Source organism: Nyctereutes procyonoides, unplaced genomic scaffold, assembly GCF_905146905.1.
Source record: "Nyctereutes procyonoides isolate TBG_1078 unplaced genomic scaffold, NYPRO_anot_genome, whole genome shotgun sequence".
NCBI classification, from domain to species: Eukaryota; Metazoa; Chordata; class Mammalia; order Carnivora; family Canidae; genus Nyctereutes; species Nyctereutes procyonoides.
Window position 1 is genome coordinate 13,436,638 of NW_026575052.1, and position 22,604 is coordinate 13,459,241.

Here is a 22,604-nt window from a genome sequence, read left to right on the forward strand (position 1 = left end):
AACCACACAATCTTTATTTAGCTGTTGCCTGGACTCTTTTCAGGACCTTCAGGTGGTGACATGGGACCTGTCAATCCTATAAACTCAAAATGGTTTTGGGGTGGGACTCCATCCACCCTTTTGCCCGGTCCGTTCCGAACTGTAGCAGAGTGTTGCCTGCAGGGGGCGCCGAGGGCTCACTCAGCCGACAAAACCAAATTGAAATTCTTAGTGAACTCTCCAAAAGCATCCAGCAGGTCACTTTTTGTATTTTGTTTATTAAGAGGAGTGAGGCTTTTGAAACCTGAAGGTTTCTGTCCACAGTTGGTTTCTGTCATCATACGATTGATGAAACTGAATTATATGCATTGCCCAACTGGAATCCTCTCCACAATGGCTCTAAAGGGTTAGAGATCATTTTAGTCCCTTTGTTTCACAAATGAGGAAACAAATTCTGAAAGCTTAAAAAAGGGGTACCTGGGTGGCTCAGTGGTGGAGCCTCTACCTTTGGCTCAGGTTGTGATCCTGGGGTCCTGGGATTAAGTTCCACATCGGGCTCCCCATAGGGAGCCTGCTTCTCCCTTTGCCTATGTCTCTGCCTCTCTCTGCATCTCTCATGAATAAAATCTTAAAATAAAATAAAATAATAAATAAATAAATAAATAAATAAATAAATAAATAAATAAAATAAAAGCTTAAAAAAAATCACTTTGGGTCACATAACTAAAAACTAGCACCCTAGATGCCTGACTCCTGGCCAGTGGTCTTAGTAGACAGTTGGCTTTGTTTCCTAGAGTCTGTGGCTGTCCTATCTCCTAATGCACAACTCCAGGGGACAATTTCAATTTTGGTTATAAGGCTCAGGACCAGTCAGCCAGAAGGATCTTCCTCAGCACTTAGCACAATGCCTGCTTAATGAGTAATTAAATGAAAGAACAAGTGAATGACCCATGGAGGGTGGGTCTGATTTATCAAACCAGTTGGAGTTAGGTTTCTTTCCTGAAAGTTCCCTCAAGGCAGGAATTATATTCTGAGATGGGGGCAGTGGGATGGGGTGAAAACAATAAAAAGAGCCCAGAAAATTGCACCTGGGGTGATAAATCACAGCCCCAGGTATGGTCTTGGTGCAGGGATATTACAGCAAAGTGATTCCAGAATTTGGGATTGGAAAATTAATTCAGGAAGAATGAACACAGAACAGATGAGAATCCCATTAGGGTTAAAATCTGTGAGAGGGTCTGAAGCTGAAGAAACCTCAAAAACATTTCAAATCCAATCTAGATGTATCTTCAGGGCTGGAATGTGATTGAAGAATAAAAAAAGCTTTGGCCAATCAGTGGCCTCAACATAGCTGATGCAAGAGTCGAGTGAGTATGGCAACAGGAGGTGGAGATCTTTACTGAACCAAAAATACAAGGTGTGGGGGAGGGGAGGAATAAGCCCAGCCTGTGTCACCAGGCCATGCCCTGCTGGGCAAGAAGCTTCACTGCTGGCTGGATTTCTAGAGGCCAGGACAGTGCTTAGTACACACTAGATGGTTAATAAATATTTACTGAATAAAAGAGAGAGGAAAGAAGCGGGAGCCCTGACCAGCAGTTTTGCTCTGAGTGGAGATGGTTCAATGATTCATCTTTTTACTGGTTCTTTTGCTCAGATTTCAACTGTTCTAGCCACTTTCAGATGATTACTTGGCTTTTCATGGAGGCTGTCCTATACAGAGGGAAGTGCTTGCCCACCAATTATAGGCCACTTGACAATTATGTTTGTCACTCCCAATTAATATATTGTAATTCTGCTTTATGCATTACTTCTTGTGCCAGCCTGGTTCTTACTGGTCCTTCTCTCATCCATGGTGTGTGTAGTTTCTGCTCTGGAGTCATTTCTGCCTAGGTTTGAAATCCATCCTCAACACATACCTAAGCTATCTTGTCCAACAAACGTCTTGAGCCTCAGTTTCTTCCTCTGTCAAATGGGGGCATAATGCATACCTCACCAGGTTGTGGTCAGAGTTACATGGGATAATAGATGCATCCTGGCCTACTATTGGAGCTCAGTAAATGTTAGTATCTGTGCCTCTTCTGAGCTTTCCTTCCTTGGAGATTGGGTCACAAAAGTTCATCAAATTGAGAATATCAGTATCCTTTGCTTTTCCTTTTCACAAAATCACTAACTTTGTAAGTGAAGTCATGGGAATGATTTAGTGGCTTCCTTGAAGATTCTATGGGAGTATTCTACAGAAGACAATCACTCATATTTATTCATTCAAAAATATTTGCTGAGGACCCACAACACACTAATGGGGGATGCAAAGGCAATCAGACACTGCCTCAAAGGAGCTCTAGCACAGCCTGGTGCAGTCAAAAGAAGATATTGTATGACCTTGACATGAAGCTTTACCTTTCTGAGCTCAAGTTTCCTCGCTTTGCAAAAGTGATCAGTAATATATTCCACTGTCAGTTAGAAAGAAGGGTAAGACACTCAGAGATGATAACAAGGCTGCCTCAAATTTGGAGATCAGTGGCATAGAGAGGTAGAAACAATGTGTTGAGGAGTGGAGGAGCGGAAGAGATTATTTTCAGCTGAGCTGAAAAAGAAACCTTTCTGTAGGAAGTGGCATTTTGAAGGCATCATTCAGGCCACAAACACACATGAAAGCATTGAATGCTGGGTAGGATTCCAGTGGGCAGAGATTTGCAGAGAGAACTACTGGAAAAAAGGTTTGAAAGCCAAACAAGAAACATGGATGTGGCAGGTGATAAGACTGGCAAGGTAGACTGGGGCAGATCTTGGTAGATACTGAATGTCAATCTAGAGGTTTGACCTTTATTCTGTAGCCGATGAAATACCAGTAAAGCTTTATGATCTAAACATTACCTGGTAGTTCAGTCGGTTGAGCAGCTGACTCTTGATTTTGGCTCAGGTGGTGATCCCAGGGTCCTACGATGGAACCCTGCATCAGTCTTCACACTCAGTGGAGAATCTGCTGGAGATTCTCTCTCCCACTCCTTCTGCTCCTCCTCCTCCTCTCTCTCTCTCTCTCTCTCTCTAATAAATCTTTAAACATTGATATTACAGAGTAGATTTTAAAAATGAATCTTAGGGTGCCTTGGTGGCTCAGTCAGTTGAGCACCTGACTATTTATTTTGGCTCAGGTCATGATTTCAAGGTTGTGACATAGAGCCCTGCATTGGGCTCCTTGCAGGGCATGAAGTCTGCTTGAGATTCTTTCTCTCCCTCTGCCTCTGCCTTTACCCCAGCCTGTGCTCCCCTCTCAAAATGAATAAATAAAATTTTTTTAAATGAAATCTGAATCTGAAATATGTTAATTTAGAGGGGAATTCAATTCAAAGAAAGATTCAGTCACCAAGGGCATTTTATTGGCAGGACACCCTTGGTGGCATAGGGCCGAGACAAAGGTGTCAAGATATGGACCCTGTCCTCAAGGAGCTTATAGTCAAGAAGGTGAGATAAGACATGTACACAGAAAATTACAGTACAAAGTAGAGTGGGATAAGTGTTATGATAGAGCCCTAGCCCAAGTGCCTTTGTTGCTCAGCAAAGGGTGAAATTCATTTTCTTTTTCCAAGAGCTGGAGGCAGCAGGCCAAATCAGAGGGTCATCCTTGGAATGGTAAGCCTAGTCTCAGGGAGAAACTTGGAGGTAATCTAGCCCACCCAGGATTTCCTATCCAGAAAAGGATGTTTAAGATGGAAACAAACAGTGGAACTCTAAAGAAAAACTGAAGGAAGAGACTGTGGGAAGGGAACAAGAGATGAATTCACTTTGAGGTGCTGAGGTTCTGGTGTAAGCAACTTACTCCCAAAAGGATTACTGAAGGCCAGGAAATGGATGAGATCAGAGAGGGACAGAGTGTCGGAGAGAGGAGGGAAAAAAACAGAAACTGAGGAACACCCACGTTCCAGAGAGTCAGAGAAGGAGTGGCCAGAGAGAGACGTGAGAAAAGACCCAGTAGGACACCTTGCCTCAAAGTTTCTAAAAAGGGAGTGGTGGGTATGGAAGACAGGCCTGGAGGAAACCCCAAGGAAGCACGAGAGAAAACTGCAGCATAGGGATTGAGGTTAGACGTGAGGTTGCCAAGGACCTTTCGATGAATGGAGGCTTTTCCAGGGACTCCACAAATAGATGGATTCCCAGTACCTGGTACATTTTAAGACGGAGCCCTCCCGGAGGCCGGGGGTGGGGGGCAGGGCTGTGCCCTCTAATCTCCAAAAATCTGGGGTTCAGCTCTGTAATTAGCACCACCTCTCCTATCCCTAACCAGTCCCTGCAGGAACTGAAAAGCTGAAGAACGAACTTGGGAGGGATTTCACACCCGGCTCTCCGGCCCAGCCCGGTGAAGTCCCGTTTCATCACGCAGCCCTAATGACTCTTTTGGCTGTCACTCTCGGCTGATACTGCCCACAATGTGACTAAACCCTTTTGCAAAAGTTTGCAGCATGCATCTCGGGCTGACTACAGCTCCCAGAGTTCCCGGGCGCTTCCCGGTGCGGATTGGCCGGGCGTTGGGTTCCAGGGGGAGGTGCCGCCCCCGCCTCCCCGGGAAACAGGCCTCTGATTGGCTGCGGCGCGGAGCTTTTGTGTCCCCGCCCTCCCCCGGGGACCGCAGCAGGCTGAGCGGCGCTGCTGGTGTCAGAGCCCGGCGAGCGCTGGCAGTTCCGCGGCGGGGATGCTGGGGAGCGCTGGCTTGGCGGGCGGCCGTGGCCACTGCGGACTTCCGAGGCACTCCGGGCCGTGAAAACCCCAGGGCCGCGGCCAATCCCCGACTCCCGAGGCCATTCAGCCTTCCAGGAGCCGGCCGACGGGAGAGTCCGGCGGAGGAGCGCCCGTTCGCGGGTTCTGGGCTCTCGGAGCGTTCTGGAACCCCGAGAGACTCCCCGGGGCTCTAGGACCTCCCCAGCGGCCCCTAGCCCCGGCTTCCTGGGTGCGTGCGTGCCCGCCCGCCTCGGGTGCCCGGCGAGCCGTGGCCAGATCCTGGCACACACCATGATCGTTGCAGACTCCGAGTGCCGCGCAGAGCTCAAGGGCTACCTGCCGTTCGCCCCGGGCGGCGGCGGCGGCGGCGGCGGCCCCGGGGCGGGAGAGGTAAGCAGCGGCGGAGCGACGCCACTCTTCGTTTGAGTCCCGAACTGAGTCTTTGCGCAGCCCCCCCTCGGCCCCCTCACAACGCCCCGGGCTCGGGGGTGGGGTGGGGGGAGGCGGAGTGGAGCGCGTAACCTGGGAATGGGGTTGCATCAACTGGCAGTGGCGGCCCTCTCCGCCACCCCCCCCCCCCGGGCTGTGGAACCTTCCCTGGCTCCCCCGGACTCCCGGCCAATGAGAGGGGAGCCTTCTCGAGGTTATCTTGGGTTTGGGCTCTCGACCGGAGAATCTTCAAGTCCAGGCAGATCCCCGGCGCTGCGGCCGGACCACTCCTCCTCCCCGCCCCCTTCCGCAGATTCCCTTCCTCTAGGCTGGGGCTGCTGGCGGAGGACTCTTTCCAGGCTACGACCCGGTTCCCGTCTCCCAGTGCGGGGATTGGGGCACCTGGGACTTGCCAGCCGAGGTCGAGCGCGTCCCCCGCCCTCGCCTGCACCCCCAGTTGGCAGCGGGGGAGCGTCGGCGTTCCGGGGCCTCGGCTGGCCGCGGGGTACGCGGCGGCGGCCAAAGCTGGGGGAAGAGGGGAGAAACCCTGGACCCGGCTCGGGAAGGCAAGCGTCCTTTAGGCTGAGCCCTACTAAGCGGTCTGAGGTCCCAGAAGTTTGTTTCGCAGGAACTCTTTGCAGTGAAGCTAGGAAGAGGCCGGGCCTAATCTGACACACCTCCTGCCCCCTCTCCAACCGCCCCCCCCCCCCAGCGACAGGGGACATCTTATCATTTAAGCACTAGCACTACTAGGTGCTGGTCTCCGGTTTTGCCTTTTCTGAGTCCTCACGTACTAAACTAGCTAAATAGAGCTACACTATAGCCCCATTTTCCAGGGTGAGGAAATTGAGGCCCAGGAGGGACTTCCTTCACTAGCCCCGCCAAGTAGCTCTTTGCTGGGCGTATCTGGGATTCCGTAGTGTGCTTGACACTACAGAGAATTTAGTTTGTTTTAGGTTCCAGGCCTGGAGCATGGTGTAAGTATATTGCTGGGGCTGGGAGTGTGACAAGTGCTAGTCCTAACCTGGGTGACCCTGGGAAAATTGCTGCCCTTCTCGGAGCAGCATGATTTCTTGGGGTCCTACCTCCAGCGGTGGATGGTTTGTGTCCTGGGTTTTCTGTGGGGATCTCTTCCCTTCGCCATCATGGTTTAAGAACCCCAGGTGGAGGAATGAAACCCATCCTGTCACTTTGCCAAGTGGCTTTGACCAAGTCACTTTACTCTGAGTCTAGTTCTTTCTGGAGGAGGCTGGGTGAATCACAGAATTATTGAGGGCACCTGGCCCCTAGAGGGGAGCGTTCTGGGTTCATATCCCAGCCCTCTCATTCATTTGCTGTGTGATCTTGGCCAAGTGATCATTTTTCCCTCCTGCAGCTTCTTCCCATGGAGATTTGTTAGTATCTCTGAGGATTGTTGGGAGAAATGACAATACAAGCAAAGGCTAAAGCACAACTCCTGGAACATAGTAACTGAGTCAGAGATGCTGGGTATCGTTAGAATGTGGTCATTTCCCTTTCCCCAGAGTGTGTCACAATGGAGTGCCTGAACCTGTCCCTCTTGCCTGAGGTGAGAATTGGCCCATCCCTCTCCTAGTGCCTGGGAAGTGGCCTGGGGAGAAGAGAGTGCCCCAGGTGGTCTGGGCAGGCTCTAGGGAGTGGCCTTTAGATGGAAGCCACTTGTCAGCAGCAAGATATCTGAACACTGTCCACATAGTCTTCTCTCTCAAGAAGAGGACCTTGGGAAGATGCCTGCTTTAAGCAGCACCCTTAGAAGACTGTAGGGCACTGAACTTACAGAGCCTGGTGCCCAAGGGAACACCAGACATGCTGGCCCCTCACCTCCCAGCATTTCACCACATGCCCTTAACCTAAAGGGGTCAAAGCCTACAGACCCTAGGACTTCACTCTAGGACCAATGGTATATGTTTTGAGCCCTCTTGAGCTCTAGAATCACTTCCTCAAACATCACTTCCTCAGGGAAACTCTCTCCCTCCCCCACCCGATAAGGCCCTTCTGCATACCCTCCTTTAGTAGTCTTCTCCTCTTCTCGGTTGTTGGAGCTTTAATCCACTTATAGTGTAACAGTCATGTAATCGGCATTTTGTGTGTTTCCTTTGCTAGACTAGAAACATTCTGTTGGTCACCTTTCCAGCACTGTTCTTAGCACCTAGTAAGTGCTCCTAACTCTTTGTCCCTTGTTGGCTTAGCTGACCCTTGTGACCTGCATGTGCTTTCAAGTCAGATCTGAGCTGTGCACATCTGGAACAGGACTCAGAAGAAGCCTCAGTGAGCTGTCTCTGAAGAAGGAATAAGACCTATTTCCCTCAGGGTAGTTGTGAGAAATCAGCCAGATCATATGTGTAAAGCACTTAGCCTAGTGCCCAGCCCATGGCGCCACTCACACCCCCTCCTTCCAAGGCTGGAGTAAGAGGCTGCTTGGGCTGTCGGTCTCCCTCTCGTGTGTAAATTGTGGCAGGTACCTGAGTTCTGCCGTGGAGTGAGGTTGGGGGAGTCTCTGTCCCTTCCCAGCTGGCCGAATGACTTCATAGGTGTGTGTAGCTGAGTCCTGGGGGTTACAGGCTCTGGATAGGATACTGGGAATAAAGGCTGGGGCTACTCCAAGAGGCTGATGTGGGTGGTAGACAGAACCCTTGGAAGCCAAACTGAACTGAGCTCCCATCTCAAACTGGCCACTTGTCAGCTGGTGCTTAACCTTTGGAACCTTAATCTTGTATGCAACATAGAGACCCCCAGCCCTTACCCCCAAAACTGATGAAGAGTCAATGGAACCTGAGTGCAAATGCCTGAGCTAATATAAAAATTAACATTTAGCGAGTTTTTATATTAGGAGCCTGGCACTGAGCTTGAGGGGTGATTATCCCCCTTTTACAACTTGCCTAAAGCCTTCCCTGTTCAGTGGCCACTGAGAGGGCTGTCTGACTTCAGTGTTACTGGGGTCACAGGGAGCTAGATCCAGTGTGCCCTCCAAGTAAGAAAGAACACAATATGCAGGTGCTGTGACTGGGAGCAGTGGATCCCAGGGAATGTGGACAGGGAAAAGGAGATTCTCACTCCTGGTGAACCGCAGGTACAAAGTCTGACTTGACCTCCCTGGGACTTGTTCATCATCTGTAAAATGGGAGCTCTAGGAGTAGTAGTAGATCCTACCTTAAGTGCATGAAAAACGCCTAGCTGATGGTAATCGGTGGTGTTACCTACCATTGTTATTATGACTCCCTACCCTGGGAAATAGGGGAGGGCTGAGCTGGAGGCATCATCTCTCGGTGGTGGGACCTTGTTCTGTCTACTTCCCCCTGAAGTTCTGGGTGTCAAGATCAGAGAAGCTTTCAGGGTATTGGAGCTCTGGATTAGAATCTACTTGGTCTTGCCTTCAGATCTTTGTATTTTCTGTTCCCTGTGGCTGGAATGCTGGTCCCCTAGATCTCTATGGGCCCTGCTGCCTTCTCATCAACTTATTTAGATATTTGATATTTAGATATTGACACAAAGGTTAGCTCCCCAGTAGCTTTCCCTGTTTCCTCAGACTGATATGTGGTACACCCCCACTCCATCATAGACTGTCTCATTCTCTATTTCATTTACTTTACACAATCTATGATTTAAAATCCTATTCATCTGTCATTCTCCTTTAGATCATAAATTCTGTGAAGGCTGAGACTGTCTTTTCATTCCTGTTCTCTAGCTGTCTGCATTATAGTCATCAAAAATATTTGTTGAATGAACAAATTAATTCTGGTTCCACCTGGAAAGCACTTAGCACAGTGCCTTAGACTTGAGAAAATGATCAATAAAGGGTGTGAAACCGTGGCCCTCCACCCTAGCTGTAAATTATGTTGGGCCCCACCCAATTAAATCAGAATTGCTGGAGGTGGGACCTTGGCATTGGCATCTTTTTGAAAGCTTCTCAAAGGGGTTTTGTACCTCGTGGGTTGTGAAGTCCTTGTTTGAAAATTACGAGGTTAATGATCGCTGACTGCTGCCTTTTATTAAGTGCTTTGTGTGACAGAGGTACTGAGGTAAAGGCTATAGGGGCATTATCTCATTAAATACTCATGACTGCCCAGTGAAAGTGGGTACCCTTATCCCCATTATTTGGTGGGGAAACCGAGGCTCCCATAGCTAGCGGATAATAGGTTGTGGGGTTGTCATATGATCCCAGGAATTCTGGGCCAAGAACCTGTATCTTTTAACTGTACTCTATAATTACCATCATGGCTGTCACCATCATCACCATCACCATCATCATTATCATCATCCTGCTCAGGACTGAAAATGTTGGTGGGTCCCGACTTATCACCTAAAGACCTACAGGCATCAGATCTTTCCCTTAACAGGTCCTGGGGCAAATTTTAGAGTAAGAAGGGGTACCCAAGGCTGGTCCCTGTACCTCCTCAGCACCCTGAGGGGCCCTCCAGGTCCCCCACCCCTACCCCCACCCTGGTTTTCTATCTGTCCTCAGGTCCCCTGAGGGAGAGGCCCAGAATGTGGAGTCAGCAGTCCTTATCTCCTACTAGACAGAGCTGTTAGGCTTTTTTTCTTTGGTGAGGGAGGAGGGAAGCTGAAAGAGAGTACTTGGAGATTGCTGGGATTTCTGTACTGGACTTGGACCAGCCTGGCCTGGTAGCTCCCAGAAGTGTGGGCTGAAAGGGGCTGAGCAATTAGCCCAACTACCTTTTTTGTCTAAGATTAAGACCCAGAGGGTCTAGGTCACTTTCTCAAAGTCAAACAGCAAGTTAGTAGCAGAATTGGTCCTCAGACCTGGGACTTCCAGATTCCATTGTTCTTTCTGTGTGGTCTTTCAGAGTCCCAAAGTTCTGTCTCTCTCTGGGGTGTTTTGGCCATCTGAGAAGGAAGTTCAATTATAATCTTTAGTCCCTGGACACCTGTGGATTGATACTCAGTCTGGTTTCCAGTGAGGGGAGAGCTAGGGGGATACTGTCTCTGTCCAGTAGAGCATGACTCTGATTTGGGTAAACTGTTTCCAAGGCCAGTACTGAGAGCTCCCCTCCCAGTTATCAAAACAAACAAATAAATAAATAAATAATAAATAAATAATAAATAAATAAATAAACAATAAACATCCTCTCTGAACCCTACCTCTCAGACTAGGAGCAGATTTAGTGAGTACATGAATGGTGGGTTCCAAAGAGACTCCAGTGCATGACATCAGAAGAACTGCTACTGTCAGCCTTGTATGCCCTGCTTAGATTCCCTCCATTCCTCTCTATTTTCTCTGTTTTCTTCATTCACAGACTGGTATGAATGACCTAGCCTGCTGTCCTCAAAATGTGATCTGGTAGTGGGAGATCTGAATCAGACAATTAGAAGACAATATTATCAGAAGCAAAAGCACCAGGAATTGTAGGGTCACAGATGAGGGTCAGAAGAAGGTTCCCCAACCTTGGAAGACTATGAGTTAATTTGGCAAAAGAAGTGACCAGTGGGAGAACAGTAGGCCAGAACTACTAATTTACCTGGAAAGGTATGAGTACTAGAGGCAGGGTTTTAAGCCAGTTGACCAGATTTGCACTTGAGAAAATTTCCCTTGGCTACAGAAAGTTTGCCCTCCTAGAAACCACCAGTGTCACGGACTCACTAAATGTGCTTCCAGTTCTAGAGGTATAGTTTGGGCAGGATATTTTCTTTATGCATTTGTTTTGTTCATTTGTTGGAGGATAGGTAGAAGAGGGCAGGGCAATGGAAGCAGGAAGAACATTGGTAGGGCTGTGGGTGGCGGTCCAGACAAGGGATGGTGTAGTCTAAGGTGATGGAAGTGGGAGGGATGAAGAAGTGACAGCTGGAAAGCAATTGAGGCTGTATCATAGGAATCTAAGTAAGGTAGATGCTAATCTAGTTTCAGGATTTCTTGTATGGGATCTCCAGGGCTACTAAAAAGGTGGCCTCCTAGAGATGTGTACCATGGTTGCTATATATTTTTCCCCTTCCCATCCCCCTCCCACCTAAAACTGGGACTCCTGGGTCCCTGCCCAGTTCCTGAAAACCTCACCCTGTAGGGTGAGCTCTTCCTTGCTTATCCTTTCTCCACCTGCCAACATGTGTATATCTCCCACCTGACTCTTCCGTACAGTGTGCACCAAAGGGTGGTTTTATTTATTTTAAAAAATATTTTATTTATTCACGAGAGAGAGAGAGAGACAAAGGCACAGGCAGAGGGAGAAGCAGGCTCCATGCAGGGAGCCTGACGTGGGACTCCATCCCGGGTCTCCAGGATCACACCCTGGGCTGAAGGGCTAAACCGCTGAGCCACCCGGGCTGCCCCAAAGGGTGGTTTTGTTTTGTTTTTTAAGATTTTATTTATTTATTCGTAGAGAACAGAGAAAGAGAGAGAGGCAAAGACACAGGCAGAGGGAGAAGCTGGCTCCACACAGGGAGCCCGATGTGGGACTCGATCCTGGGTCTCCAGGATTACACCCTGGGCTGAAGGCAGCGCTAAACCGCTGAGCCACCCGGGCTGCCCCCAAAGGGTGGTTTTAAAAGCTCTGTGTGCCCCCTTGAGTAGGAAGAAAAAGCTGGAGAGATAACTATACTCATAAGTCTTCACTTTTACCTCCAATAATCATGATGTGTTTCCTTCTAGGAGCAGAGGGAAAGCCGGGCTCGGCGAGGCCCCCGAGGGCCCAGTGCCTTCATCCCAGTAGAGGAGGTAGGCTTGGAAGGGGTTAGGAATTTTTGGCCTCTGGGAAGAAAGGACATGGGACGTTGTGTGGGTGGGGGTCTTTTCCTGTCTCTTGAAATAACAGCTTTGAAACTAGCTTCAGGTTCTTGACTCATTTAACCCACAAACAGCTCTGTGAAGCATGCATATCAACCCCACGTTGCTGGGAAGAAACAGGCTCAAAGAGATAAAGTGATAATGACAGCTAGGTAATGAACAAACTTTTGATTCCCAGAACAAGGCTCTTTCTTTCTTTTTTTCTTTCTTTTTTTCTTTCTTTCTTTCTTTCTTTCTTTCTTTCTTTCTTTCTTTCTTTCTTTCTTCTTTCCTTCCTTCCTTCCTTCCTTATTTATTTTTATTTTATTTTATTTTATTTTATTTTATTTTATTTTATTTTATTTATTTGACAGAGCAAAAGCACAAGCAGGGCGAGTGGCAGAGGGAAAGGGTGAAGCAGACTCTCCATTGAGGAGGAGCCTGACACAGGGGCTCGATCCCTGGGATCATGACCTAAACCAAAGGCAGACGCTTAATCTACTGAGCTACCCTGGTGCCCCAGGCCTGTTCTTTAAAAAGATAAACTATCTATATTAACTGCTCTTATTTGACTATACATAAATTACTTTTTTTTTTCAACTTCAAAAGTGATATTATGTTCATTATAAGAAAATTTTTAATGTCTCAGAAGGCTCTGGTCTCCTGTAATCCGACCTCCCACAGAGATAATCACTGTTACTTAACTGTTTATCACTGTTTTGGGGCTTTTTTTCATATAGAACCAAGGTCATAGTTTACAACATATGGGGGAGGCGGTTATCATCATGTTCTTTATTTTCATCACTACAAGAAACATCTAATACAAGAGACATAATTTATCCACTGAGTCAGATCATTTATTCATTTATTTAACAGATATCTATTGAATGATTAGTCCATGTCAGGCACTGTTGTAGGTGCTGGGGCTAAGACAGAACAAGACAGCCAAAACCCTTGTCATCACGGAGCTGACGACATTCTAGCATGGGGTTGGGGGGGAGGGGCATTACCTTCAAACTACATGCCAGAAGAATTTTAAAATAATAGTTTCCTCCTATTTCTTTGGCCTTCAGGGAACAAAAATAAATGTTTTGTTTTGTCGTCCTGTTTGCTCTCCTAAATGTGTAGCCAAGCAGTTAATGAGCTGTTAACAAATGTCTAACTTGCCCCCTCTCCACCCCCAGTTCCCTCTCCACCCTTTGTAAATGGAAAGCAAACAACCACCTGCTGATTATTTATATCCAGCCCAGAGTTTTTAAACTCAAGTATTGTTCTTGTATTTTCTTTTTTCATTTGTAAATAACCAGTCCTCTTTTATAATGAAGGAAATAAACAGGCTTTGGTGCTAATCTGGATTTGAATCCACGTTCTGGTCATTTACTAGATCTGTAACCTTGAGCAAAGAGATCATTTAAAGAATTCTCTATTCCTCCCCTATTTTCCCTTTTTTTTTGGACATGACGGTCAGTTTTTAGTTTCTTGGCTATTATAGTCCCAACACAATGAATACATTGGTCTCTTTGATGTGGAGGGTGGTCTGGGAACTCACCCTCTCTCCTTTGCTTGGCAGGTCCTTCAGGAGGGAGCTGAGAGCCTGGAGCAGCACCTGAGGCTAGAGGCACTGATGTCCTCTGGACGGGTGGACAATCTGGCAGTGGTGATGGGCCTGCACCCTGACTATTTTAGCTGCTTTTGGCGTCTGCACTACCTCTTGCTGCACACAGACGGGCCCCTGGCCAGCTCCTGGCGCCACTACATTGCCATCATGGTGAGCCTGTCTGAGTCCAACTCTTGTAGGGTTGGCCACATGGGGGGTTTTGGTCTTGAGATCTCTTTGCTGGGTGCTTCCTAAATTCATTCCATAGCCCAGGAGGAAAGGTTGCACAGTGCAGAGGAAAGCCCTAACTTTATCTAATCATCCACAGAATTATGAAGAGAGGCTTTCTTTCCTTTTTTTTTTTTTTTAATTAAGTAGGCTCCATACTCAGCATGGAGCCCAATGCAGGGATTGAACTCATAACCCTGAGATAAATCAAGACCTGAGCTGATAGCAAGTCAGATGCTTAACTGACTGAGCCACCCAGGCACCCCAAAGAGGCATTTTTAGTGCCTACTTTATGAAGAAGGAAACAGGCACAAAGGAGTCAGGTGACCTGCCCAAGGAAGGAGAGTAAACTAGTGGAGCTGGGGTCAGGACCTCAGAGTCCTGCCTCTCTGGCCACAGTGAGGTCTGGGATTTCTCCCTCCATGGGGTATCTACCCTGAGCAAGGATCTGTCCACCCCCTCCACAGGCTGCCGCCCGCCATCAGTGTTCTTACTTGGTGGGTTCTCACATGGCTGAGTTTCTGCAGACGGGTGGTGACCCTGAGTGGCTACTTGGTCTCCATCGTGCTCCCGAGAAGCTACGCAAGCTCAGTGAGATCAACAAGTTGCTGGCACACCGGCCATGGCTCATCACCAAGGAACATATCCAGGTGCCGTGGGCAGAGAGGCAGTGGGAGCAAAGGGGCTGGGCTGGGGCATGTCAGGCAGTCAGCCCGGGGCCAGGCACTGAGCCAGTCTGGCCTTCTTTCCTCTCCAGGCCTTGCTGAAGACAGGCGAGCACAGCTGGTCTCTGGCAGAGCTCATCCAGGCACTGGTCCTGCTCACCCACTGCCATTCACTGGCCTCCTTTGTGTTTGGCTGTGGCATCCTCCCTGAGGGGGACTCAGAGGGCAGCCCTGCCCCCCAGGCACCTTCACCCCCCAGTGGGCAGAGTAGCCCACCCAGCAGGGACCCAATGAACAACTCTGGGGTAAGTCGTGGGCCTGGGTCTTATTGGGAGAAGAAGCTCGCATGGCCTCTGGTCCTTGCATGGAAGCCGGTGTTTCCCTATCTCATGCAGAGAGGCCTCAGAAAAGTTAGTTGACTTTGAAACTTGGTTTCCTCATCTGTGAAATGAGGCTACAGACCCCTACTTCATAGGGGTTGTGAGGATCAAATGAAATAACCATGTGGTAGGCCCCTTGGCATGTAGCGTCTTAGGCATAAGGTCTCCTGAGTATTAGCACTTTAGAAAGTTTGCCTCTTACTCCATCAGATGGCCTTGTTTGTTTTAATATAAAATTACAGATACTTTAATAATCCCCTTTCCAGTGAGGGAGGTTGATGGTCAGAGAAGACATGCCTATTCCATAGCTTCTTAAACTTCACTTTTTTTTTTGAAGATTTTTTTTAATTTATTCATGATAGACACAGAGAGAGAGGCAGAGACACAAACAGAGGAAGAAGCAGGCTCCATGCAGGAAGCCCGATGTGGGACTTGATCCCCGGACTCCAGGATCACGCCCTGAGCCAAAGACAGATGCTCAACTGCTGAGCCACCCAGGCATCATTTTTTTTTTTTTTTAAGATTTTATTTTTTTATTAGGGAGAGCGAGAGAACAGGCACAGGCAGGGGGAGGGGCAGAGGGCAAGGGAAGAGCAGTCTCCCTGCAGAAGAGGGAGCCAGGATACGGCAGGGCTTGATCCCAGGACCTGAGAGCCGTAGGCAGACACTTAACTGACTGAGCCACCCAGATGCCCCTTGAACTTCGCTTTGGAAAGCACAACACACAAGCTGCCCAGCCCACTAGCTGCCTCGGGAGGCAGTGCACCCCTGTGGTTGCTCGGGATGGCCTGGCTTATGGGAAGGATGTGTGGAGTTTCCTGGGGCTGAGGAGTAAGTGGTCACCACGGGGTCCCTCCTGCAGGGCTTTGAGGCTGCCCGAGACGTGGAAGCTTTGATGGAACGCATGAGGCAGCTCCAGGAGAGTCTGTTACGGGATGAGGGAGCATCCCAGGAGGAGATGGAGAGCCGCTTTGAGCTGGAGAAGTCAGAGAGCCTTCTGGTGACTCCCTCAGGTACAACGTCACAGGAAGCCAGGTTCCAGGGGCTGCCCCCTTCTTACACCATCTCTGCTGGGGAGTAGGCATCTTCATGCATGGCCCCTCTTATATTTTGGAGGCAGCCACATCTCAACCACTTCTTCTAGGAGGTTCCGAGCATGGACTTTAGGGTCAGCCCCTCTGGCAATGTGACCCCTGAGAATTCACTTTCTGTCTCGGGGCCTCAGTCTCCTCCCACGTGAAGGATTGGTTTGTGGGGTAAATGGGACAATGGAAGCAAAACTCTTAGCACAGAGTAAATGGCTCCATGAATAACTACTGTTGTCAGGATTGCTATGATTATTACTGGGGGCTTTATCCGCCGGGTCCATGGGCAGCCTCATCTACCCCCACCCATTACTGATTAATCAGGAGTAGATGCTCCTGTACTCCATGCCTTGGCCTCACTGTGACCTGTTTCTGACATCCTTAGCCGACATCCTGGAGCCTTCTCCACACCCAGACATGCTGTGCTTTGTGGAGGACCCGACTTTTGGATATGAGGACTTTACCCGGCGAGGGGCTGAGGCGCCCCCCACCTTCCGTGCCCAGGTAGGTTCTCTAGGCTCTTGTTGGCATTGCACTGGGTTTACAAACAAGCAAGGGGTGGATGGCTTGAGTGGTTAGAAAGCCAGGCATCTTCTCCCTTGAGATTTTGTGAGGGAAATGGGAGACCCTGAATCGTGTCAGGACCTATCTGTGCCCTAAGCTCAGGGGATCCTGGTCACAGGGAGAAGGTCATCACCAAGGTGCATTCTCTTTGACTTCTCCCAGACCAAGCAGCAGGCCCAGATCAGGCAGCAAGTTAGATCTGTGGGGCAGGAAAGAGACTATAAAGAGTGAAATTGTGCTCCAGAGGATGGGGTCCCTATGGCCAACCTTGGACCCCCAAGATTATACTCCCTGACCCCTTCCCACATTTTTCAGGATTATACCTGGGAAGACCATGGCTATTCACTGATCCAGCGGCTTTACCCTGAGGGTGGGCAGCTGCTGGATGAGAAGTTCCAGGCAGCCTATAGCCTTACCTACAACACCATTGCCATGCACAGTGGAGTAGACACCTCCATGCTCCGAAGGGCCATCTGGAATTACATCCACTGTGTCTTTGGGATCAGGTGAGCATAGAGCCCCTCATCCAGTGTGCATGTGTGCTACAAACCCTCAACCTCAGCTCACAGCTATTTCCTTTTGTTCTTTGTTTATTTCTTTTCCCTTCTTCCTGCCTATAGTATTTTTCAAAGCAAATTCATTTCTTTGCTGATTATAAAAGATAATAGATGTGCTGTTTGAACCTTGTAAAGGAAACTCTTTAATCCCACCCTCTAGAGATAACTAAGGAGATACTTTGAAGAGTCAGGAGGGAGAGAGAATGTGTGTTTCCATTCCAAGTAGGAGCTCTTCTCTTACAATAAATAAGGATGACATAAATGCACATCAGTAAGAAGACTTTAAATAACGTTATATCCACTCAGTGAAAAAGTATGCAGCTATTACAAATTATAATAATGGTTTCTTTATATTGCTATAGGAAATTGTACAAAATGTATTGAGAAAAAAGAAAGCTGGTTACCAACCAGAATCTTCCTTTTGTTCCCCCCTTTTCTTTACTAAAAATGTGTGCGTGCATGGAAAATGTGTGGAAGGCTACACGCTAAAATGTTAATTAATAATGGTTGTCTCTGGATACTGTATGATTAACATTTTCATCTTGTTATTTAAGTATTTTCTGATTTAAGTAGATTTTTTTTAATTGATGGAATCATGCTTGATATATTCTACAACTTGCTTTTTTTTTCACCTAGTCATCTATTGTGAACTGCCTTCCTTGTCAGTATGAATAGATCTTTTATGTTTTTTAACCACTGAATGGTGTTCCATTATGGATGTAGCTTAATTCAACCACGCCTCAATTATTGGATGTGTAGATAGTTTGCAGTTTTTCACTATTAAAAACACCATGTGCACTGGCTACCCTTATACCTAAATCCTTATAGATGATCACTAGATCTGAAATTACTTGTCAAGAATATACACAGACCATGGGGTGCCTGAGTGGCTCAGTCAGTTAAGCGTTTCCCTTTGCTCAGGTCGTGATCCCAGAGTCCTAGGATCGAGCCTGGCAGGTACCCTGTTCATGTGGTCTCTCTCACTCACTCTCTCTTCATCTCTCAAATAAGTAAATAAAATCTTTTTTTTTTTTTTTTTTTTTTTTTTTTAGTAAATAAAATCTTAAGTCACTTAACTGTCTGAGCTGCCCAGGCACCCCTATTTTTAAAAAATTAATTTTTTAAAAAGATTGTGTTTATTTATTTTTGAGAGGGAGAAAGATAGCAAGTGTGTGAGCTGGGGGAGGACAAAGGGAGAGAGATAGAATCTCCAGCAGACTCCAGGCTGAGTGCAGAGCCCAAAGTGGGGCTTGATCTCATGACCCTGAGATCATGACCTGAGCCAAAACCAAGAGTCAGACCGACTGAGCCTCCCAGGTGCCCCCAGACCAATTTTTTTTTTTTAAGAAATCTTACTCTGATAACATTGTAAGAAATTCAGAGAATTAAGGGGAAAAAAACCATTTCCCAAATTCAGCTACTTAACAACCACATCCCCATCCTGTGACAGTCTTTCTCCGTTGCTTTTCTTCTTTCTAATGTAGTTGCTTTTCTGTAGTTGGAGTTATAACAGTAATTACATTTTTTAAATGTGTATTTGATGTTTATAGAGAGAACTAGATTTATAGTAAATCTAGAAAACAGAAGTAACAAAAAGGAGAAAATAAAGATCATCCATGATCCCACCTGCTCTTATTATTGTCAAGTATTTCTCTCCTGGCTTTTTTCCACACGCCAATAACCAAAACACACATAATTTTACAAACACAAGATTTTCTCCCTACTCATTTCACTTATTTTACTCATTTAATCAAATGTGTTGTGGCTATTTTAATGAATATGTGATTTTGCTTTTTTCATTTAGTGGTTTAGTCCAAGCATCTAAAAAAAAAAAAAAAAAAACCCTACGTTTTAGAAAGGTACATGTTCCCTGTAGAAAATGTGTGTTTTTGTACTACTGGCTGTAAATTATATTTCACTGGGTGGATTCATTTGTATTTAATTGGGCGTCTTCTTGCTAGTCATGGACAGTTTTCCAGCCCAGGGGAGGTGGAAGAGGGGCAAGCGTCTTAGAGTGTGGCACAGGCTGCTTCTGCCCAGCTCCCTGGTCCACACTTCCCCATTCTCCAGCATGGTTCTTACTCTCACGCCTCTGTCTACTGAATCTGTCCTCCAGTTTTCAGCCAATTTACCCCATCCAAACTGATCTGTGATGACTCACTGGCTCACTGGACTGGAGAGTGACAAAGTGGCTTCCAGACTTGTCACCAACTTGCTCTTTGACTTTGAACAAGTTAATTATCTGCTCCAGGCCTTAGTTTGGCCATCTGTAAAATGAGTACCACTTCTTTTTCCCTTTCTCTATGCCTTCTCCAGGGAAAGTAGTTGTACTGACCTCCTGCCCCTTCTTCCATGGCTTTTACTGTATGAATATGACCTTGGAGCTGGGCAGAGCTGGGTTTGAAATCCATTCCCAGGACAAGTGACTTCACCTCTCTCACTTTCCCTTTCAGTTATACAATGGGGCTGATGAATATGGTGTTTTATATATAATAGTTCTGTAGACAGCTTCTATAGTAGTTTTGAGGATTCCATGAGCACATGTTCACACAGCACACGACTGGTACTCAATATGGCATGCTAATTGTCTGCAGTCTTTGGAGTGGTCCCCTACCAGTCTAGTGGCCTGCAACGTATGACATCAGCTGTTTTTCTAAGAGGAACCAAGCTTCTACTTGCTTCCTACCTTCTGCTTTTTCTTGCCACACTCTGTTCCTCCTTCTATAGGGTGGGGGTAGGGGAGAGGAGTCACTTGGAGAGTGATGCTATCGAGGTCTTTCTATTCAGATATGATGACTATGACTACGGGGAGGTGAACCAGCTCTTGGAACGGAACCTCAAGGTCTATATCAAGACGGTGGCCTGCTACCCAGAGAAGACCACGCGAAGAATGTACAACCTCTTCTGGAGGCACTTCCGCCACTCAGAGAAGGTACAGGAGAGAATGGGGTCAGGACCCAATGTGCTTTCCCAGGCTGAGTCTTCCCCCAGTTGGGACACCTGGGTGTACCATCCTGGGTTCAAGTCCTGGTCCCACTGTGTGATTTCTGACTCCATTTACTCACCTATAAAATGGGAGTATGCTTCCTAAGGTCCTCAGTGGCAGCCAGCCTGACATGATCACTCAGTAGCCTGGTGACCCTGGGCAAGTTGCTTTGCCCCCTGAGCTAGTTATATTTATAATAAGAGCAAACACTGCCTGCATTTCAAGGTTGCTGGGAGGGTGAAATGAGAAAATGAATGCCCAGGGGCAGCTCTGGTTTTTAACTTTGGGAAATAAAGAGATTAGTCAGGATAGGAATGGTGAGGAGTGACATCAGTCACCAACAAGTCCTTGTCTACACCCCAGGTCCACGTGAACTTGCTGCTTTTGGAGGCCCGTATGCAGGCTGCCTTGCTCTACGCCCTCCGTGCCATCACCCGCTACATGACCTGACTCCAAGCAGGATCTGGGCCCAGAGCAACTGACCCTGGGGGCATCCTCCTCCCTGCAAGGACTTCTCTGTCTGGAGACAGACCCTGATCCCTTTCTGTCCCAGGCCTCCCACCCCACGCTGGAGGTGGGCTTGTGTATGACGTGCAGCCCCTGAGCTGTCCCCTCTCTTCTTCTCACTGGAATGGACAGGATCATTGCACTGACTCTGGGACCTCAGTTCTGCCCCTGGGAGCTGGAAGAGGACCAGCAGATCCCAAGGGACCATGCCCTTCTTCCCGTCCCTGACCCCAGAGGCAGAAGGCACAAGAAGGGAAATGAACTGAGCTCATTTATGTGCCAGCAGCCTGGGCCACGGGCATCACAAGTATGGTGGCCTTCCTGGACTGGGAAGTCCCTGGCTGGCCCCTGAAGGAGAGGGGGCAAAATCTCCAGGGGCTGACACTCCAAGCAGCTTTGCCTTTCCTCCTCCTCCCTCACTCCCAGATTTCATTTCCTCCCACCTGCCATTCACCCGTCAATGTGAAACTCAGTGTCACAGCTGGTCTGTGTGTTTGGCTCCCCGAGAGCCTGTTCTTTCGGGCAGCCTGAAGGCCCCTTTTCCCTAGTTATCCTGATCCTGCTTTAGCTCCTTTGACCTCCCCTTACCCACCCCTGTTCCCCTTCTCTCCCATACCTGGTGGTGGGAGGCCCCATAAGAGAGACCAAGCACATCAAAAAAGTAGATTATCTCTAGAGGGTTTGGGTCTTCTGTGGGTCCCTTTGCCTTCTGAAGAGGAGGGAGTATTAGCAATTCTCTGTATTTCGGTTCTTTAAGGGGAACGTTCTCAGGACCACACCTCTATAGCCACAGTCAATGCCTGAGAGGAGGGGCACAGGGAGAAATCTCCCCAGAACTGGGCCTGCTCTGCAGGTAGTGGCACCCCACTCTCCAACCTCCCACGGCTCTGCTACAGACATTTCCCACCAAGTGAGCCTTTCTAGATGGTTTCAGAGGCAGGGGTTCAGGGGGAGAGTCAGGAGACGCCAGGGTTTTTGTTTGGGTCCTGCTCAAACTGACCTGTGTGACCATAGCTACGTTGCCAAACCTTTTTGACCTCCGTTTATATAGTTGCAACGGAGGGCTGAGACTTTCTGTGATGTCTGAGTCTACTCTGGGCTTTGCAGGCCGACCTGCCAGCAGCAAACTGCAAAGCTTGCAGAATCTCAAAGGCCTCTAGGGATAGCCTGCCCCCTTGGCAGGCAGTCTCTCCTGGCTGCCTTCCTAGGACAGCCCCCCCATCCGAACCCCCCAATCCCAGTTTCTGTCCTTTCCTCGATTTTAGGTGGATTGCTTGGAGGCAGAAGCAGCCAAGGACCGATCCCAGGCACTTTCTGTAGCAAATAAGCTGTGAATGGTGACGTCCCATGCCCTTCTTCTGGCAGTATGTGCCTCCTCTCTGACCAGTTTGGAGGTGACTGAAGAAAGGCGGGGGTCATGCTGCTGCTGCTGCTTCTGACCCTCCTCTCTGGAGAGGGGCAAGAACGGAGCCTGGTCAGCGTGCCACATTTCAAACCCATGCAGGCATGGGGAAGCGACTGGCACCCCCTTCCGGCCTCAGAGCCCTCCCTGCAATGAAGTTGGGCAGGAGGGAAGAGGCCCCAGCATTGGGGTTTGGATTCTAGAAGGGACATGATGAGTCTGTAAATGTCCCCCCGGGGGATAGGGAGGGATATCTAGTGTTCAAGTGCAGAAATCTTCGGCTTTGCTACCAGTTCTGTATGATGAAAAATAAAAGTTCACTGAGGTTTTGTTTTGTACTTCTTGTTTATGGGCTGTTTTTCCAAGGGTCATGGTTCATCTCTTAGCATCAGCAGCAAGCCGTGGTTGCATCATGGACCTGACCTGCTGGCCCCTACCCTGCTGGGCACTTGTGCCCAGTGACTGCTGGGTTGAGAGTAGTTGGCATTAAAAGTCTATTCTGTCTCTTGGGTGCCCAGCCCTGCCACTGTGGGAGAATAATGGCCGTGTTATTTATCTCACTAAGCCTGGCCTTGGACTGGGTACTTGGAGGCCATTTTTCTGAATCTGTGAGAAAATTCAGACCCAGAGATAAAGTGACATTGCTACAGCCACATAGGTGGTCACTGGTGGAACCAGGATTCCAACCAGGGTCTGCCTGACTTGTAGGCCTCAGCATTTCACCTTGCTGCTTTTCCCCACTGCGGGGCTCCCCCTGTAGCAGAGGGAAGTTTTTGAGA

General features: G+C 48.2%; 1 protein-coding gene across 1 annotated transcript; it reads left to right on the forward strand.

The window, feature by feature from the left end:
• The first annotated feature begins 4,625 nt into the window (after positions 1-4,625).
• Positions 4,626-22,163, forward strand: SESN2 (sestrin 2). Its single transcript, XM_055332394.1, has 10 exons — positions 4,626-5,082; positions 11,741-11,806; positions 13,425-13,622; positions 14,147-14,329; positions 14,437-14,649; positions 15,587-15,737; positions 16,195-16,313; positions 16,689-16,879; positions 19,718-19,862; positions 20,280-22,163. The coding sequence occupies exons 1-10, from the start codon at positions 4,984-4,986 to the stop codon at positions 20,364-20,366; spliced, it is 1,452 nt and encodes a 483-aa protein (XP_055188369.1). The 5' UTR covers positions 4,626-4,983; the 3' UTR covers positions 20,367-22,163.
• Positions 22,164-22,604: the final 441 nt, after the last annotated feature.

Bases quoted from the DNA above. Each gene is read 5' to 3' on its own strand.
- SESN2 (XM_055332394.1), top strand. From the start codon at position 4,984: ATGATCGTTGCAGACTCCGAGTGCCGCGCAGAGCTCAAGGGCTACCTG. The intron at 16,314-16,688 runs GTAGGTTCTCTA...CACATTTTTCAG, and splicing joins CCCCCACCTTCCGTGCCCAG to GATTATACCTGGGAAGACCA. The intron at 16,880-19,717 runs GTGAGCATAGAG...CTTTCTATTCAG, and splicing joins CACTGTGTCTTTGGGATCAG to ATATGATGACTATGACTACG.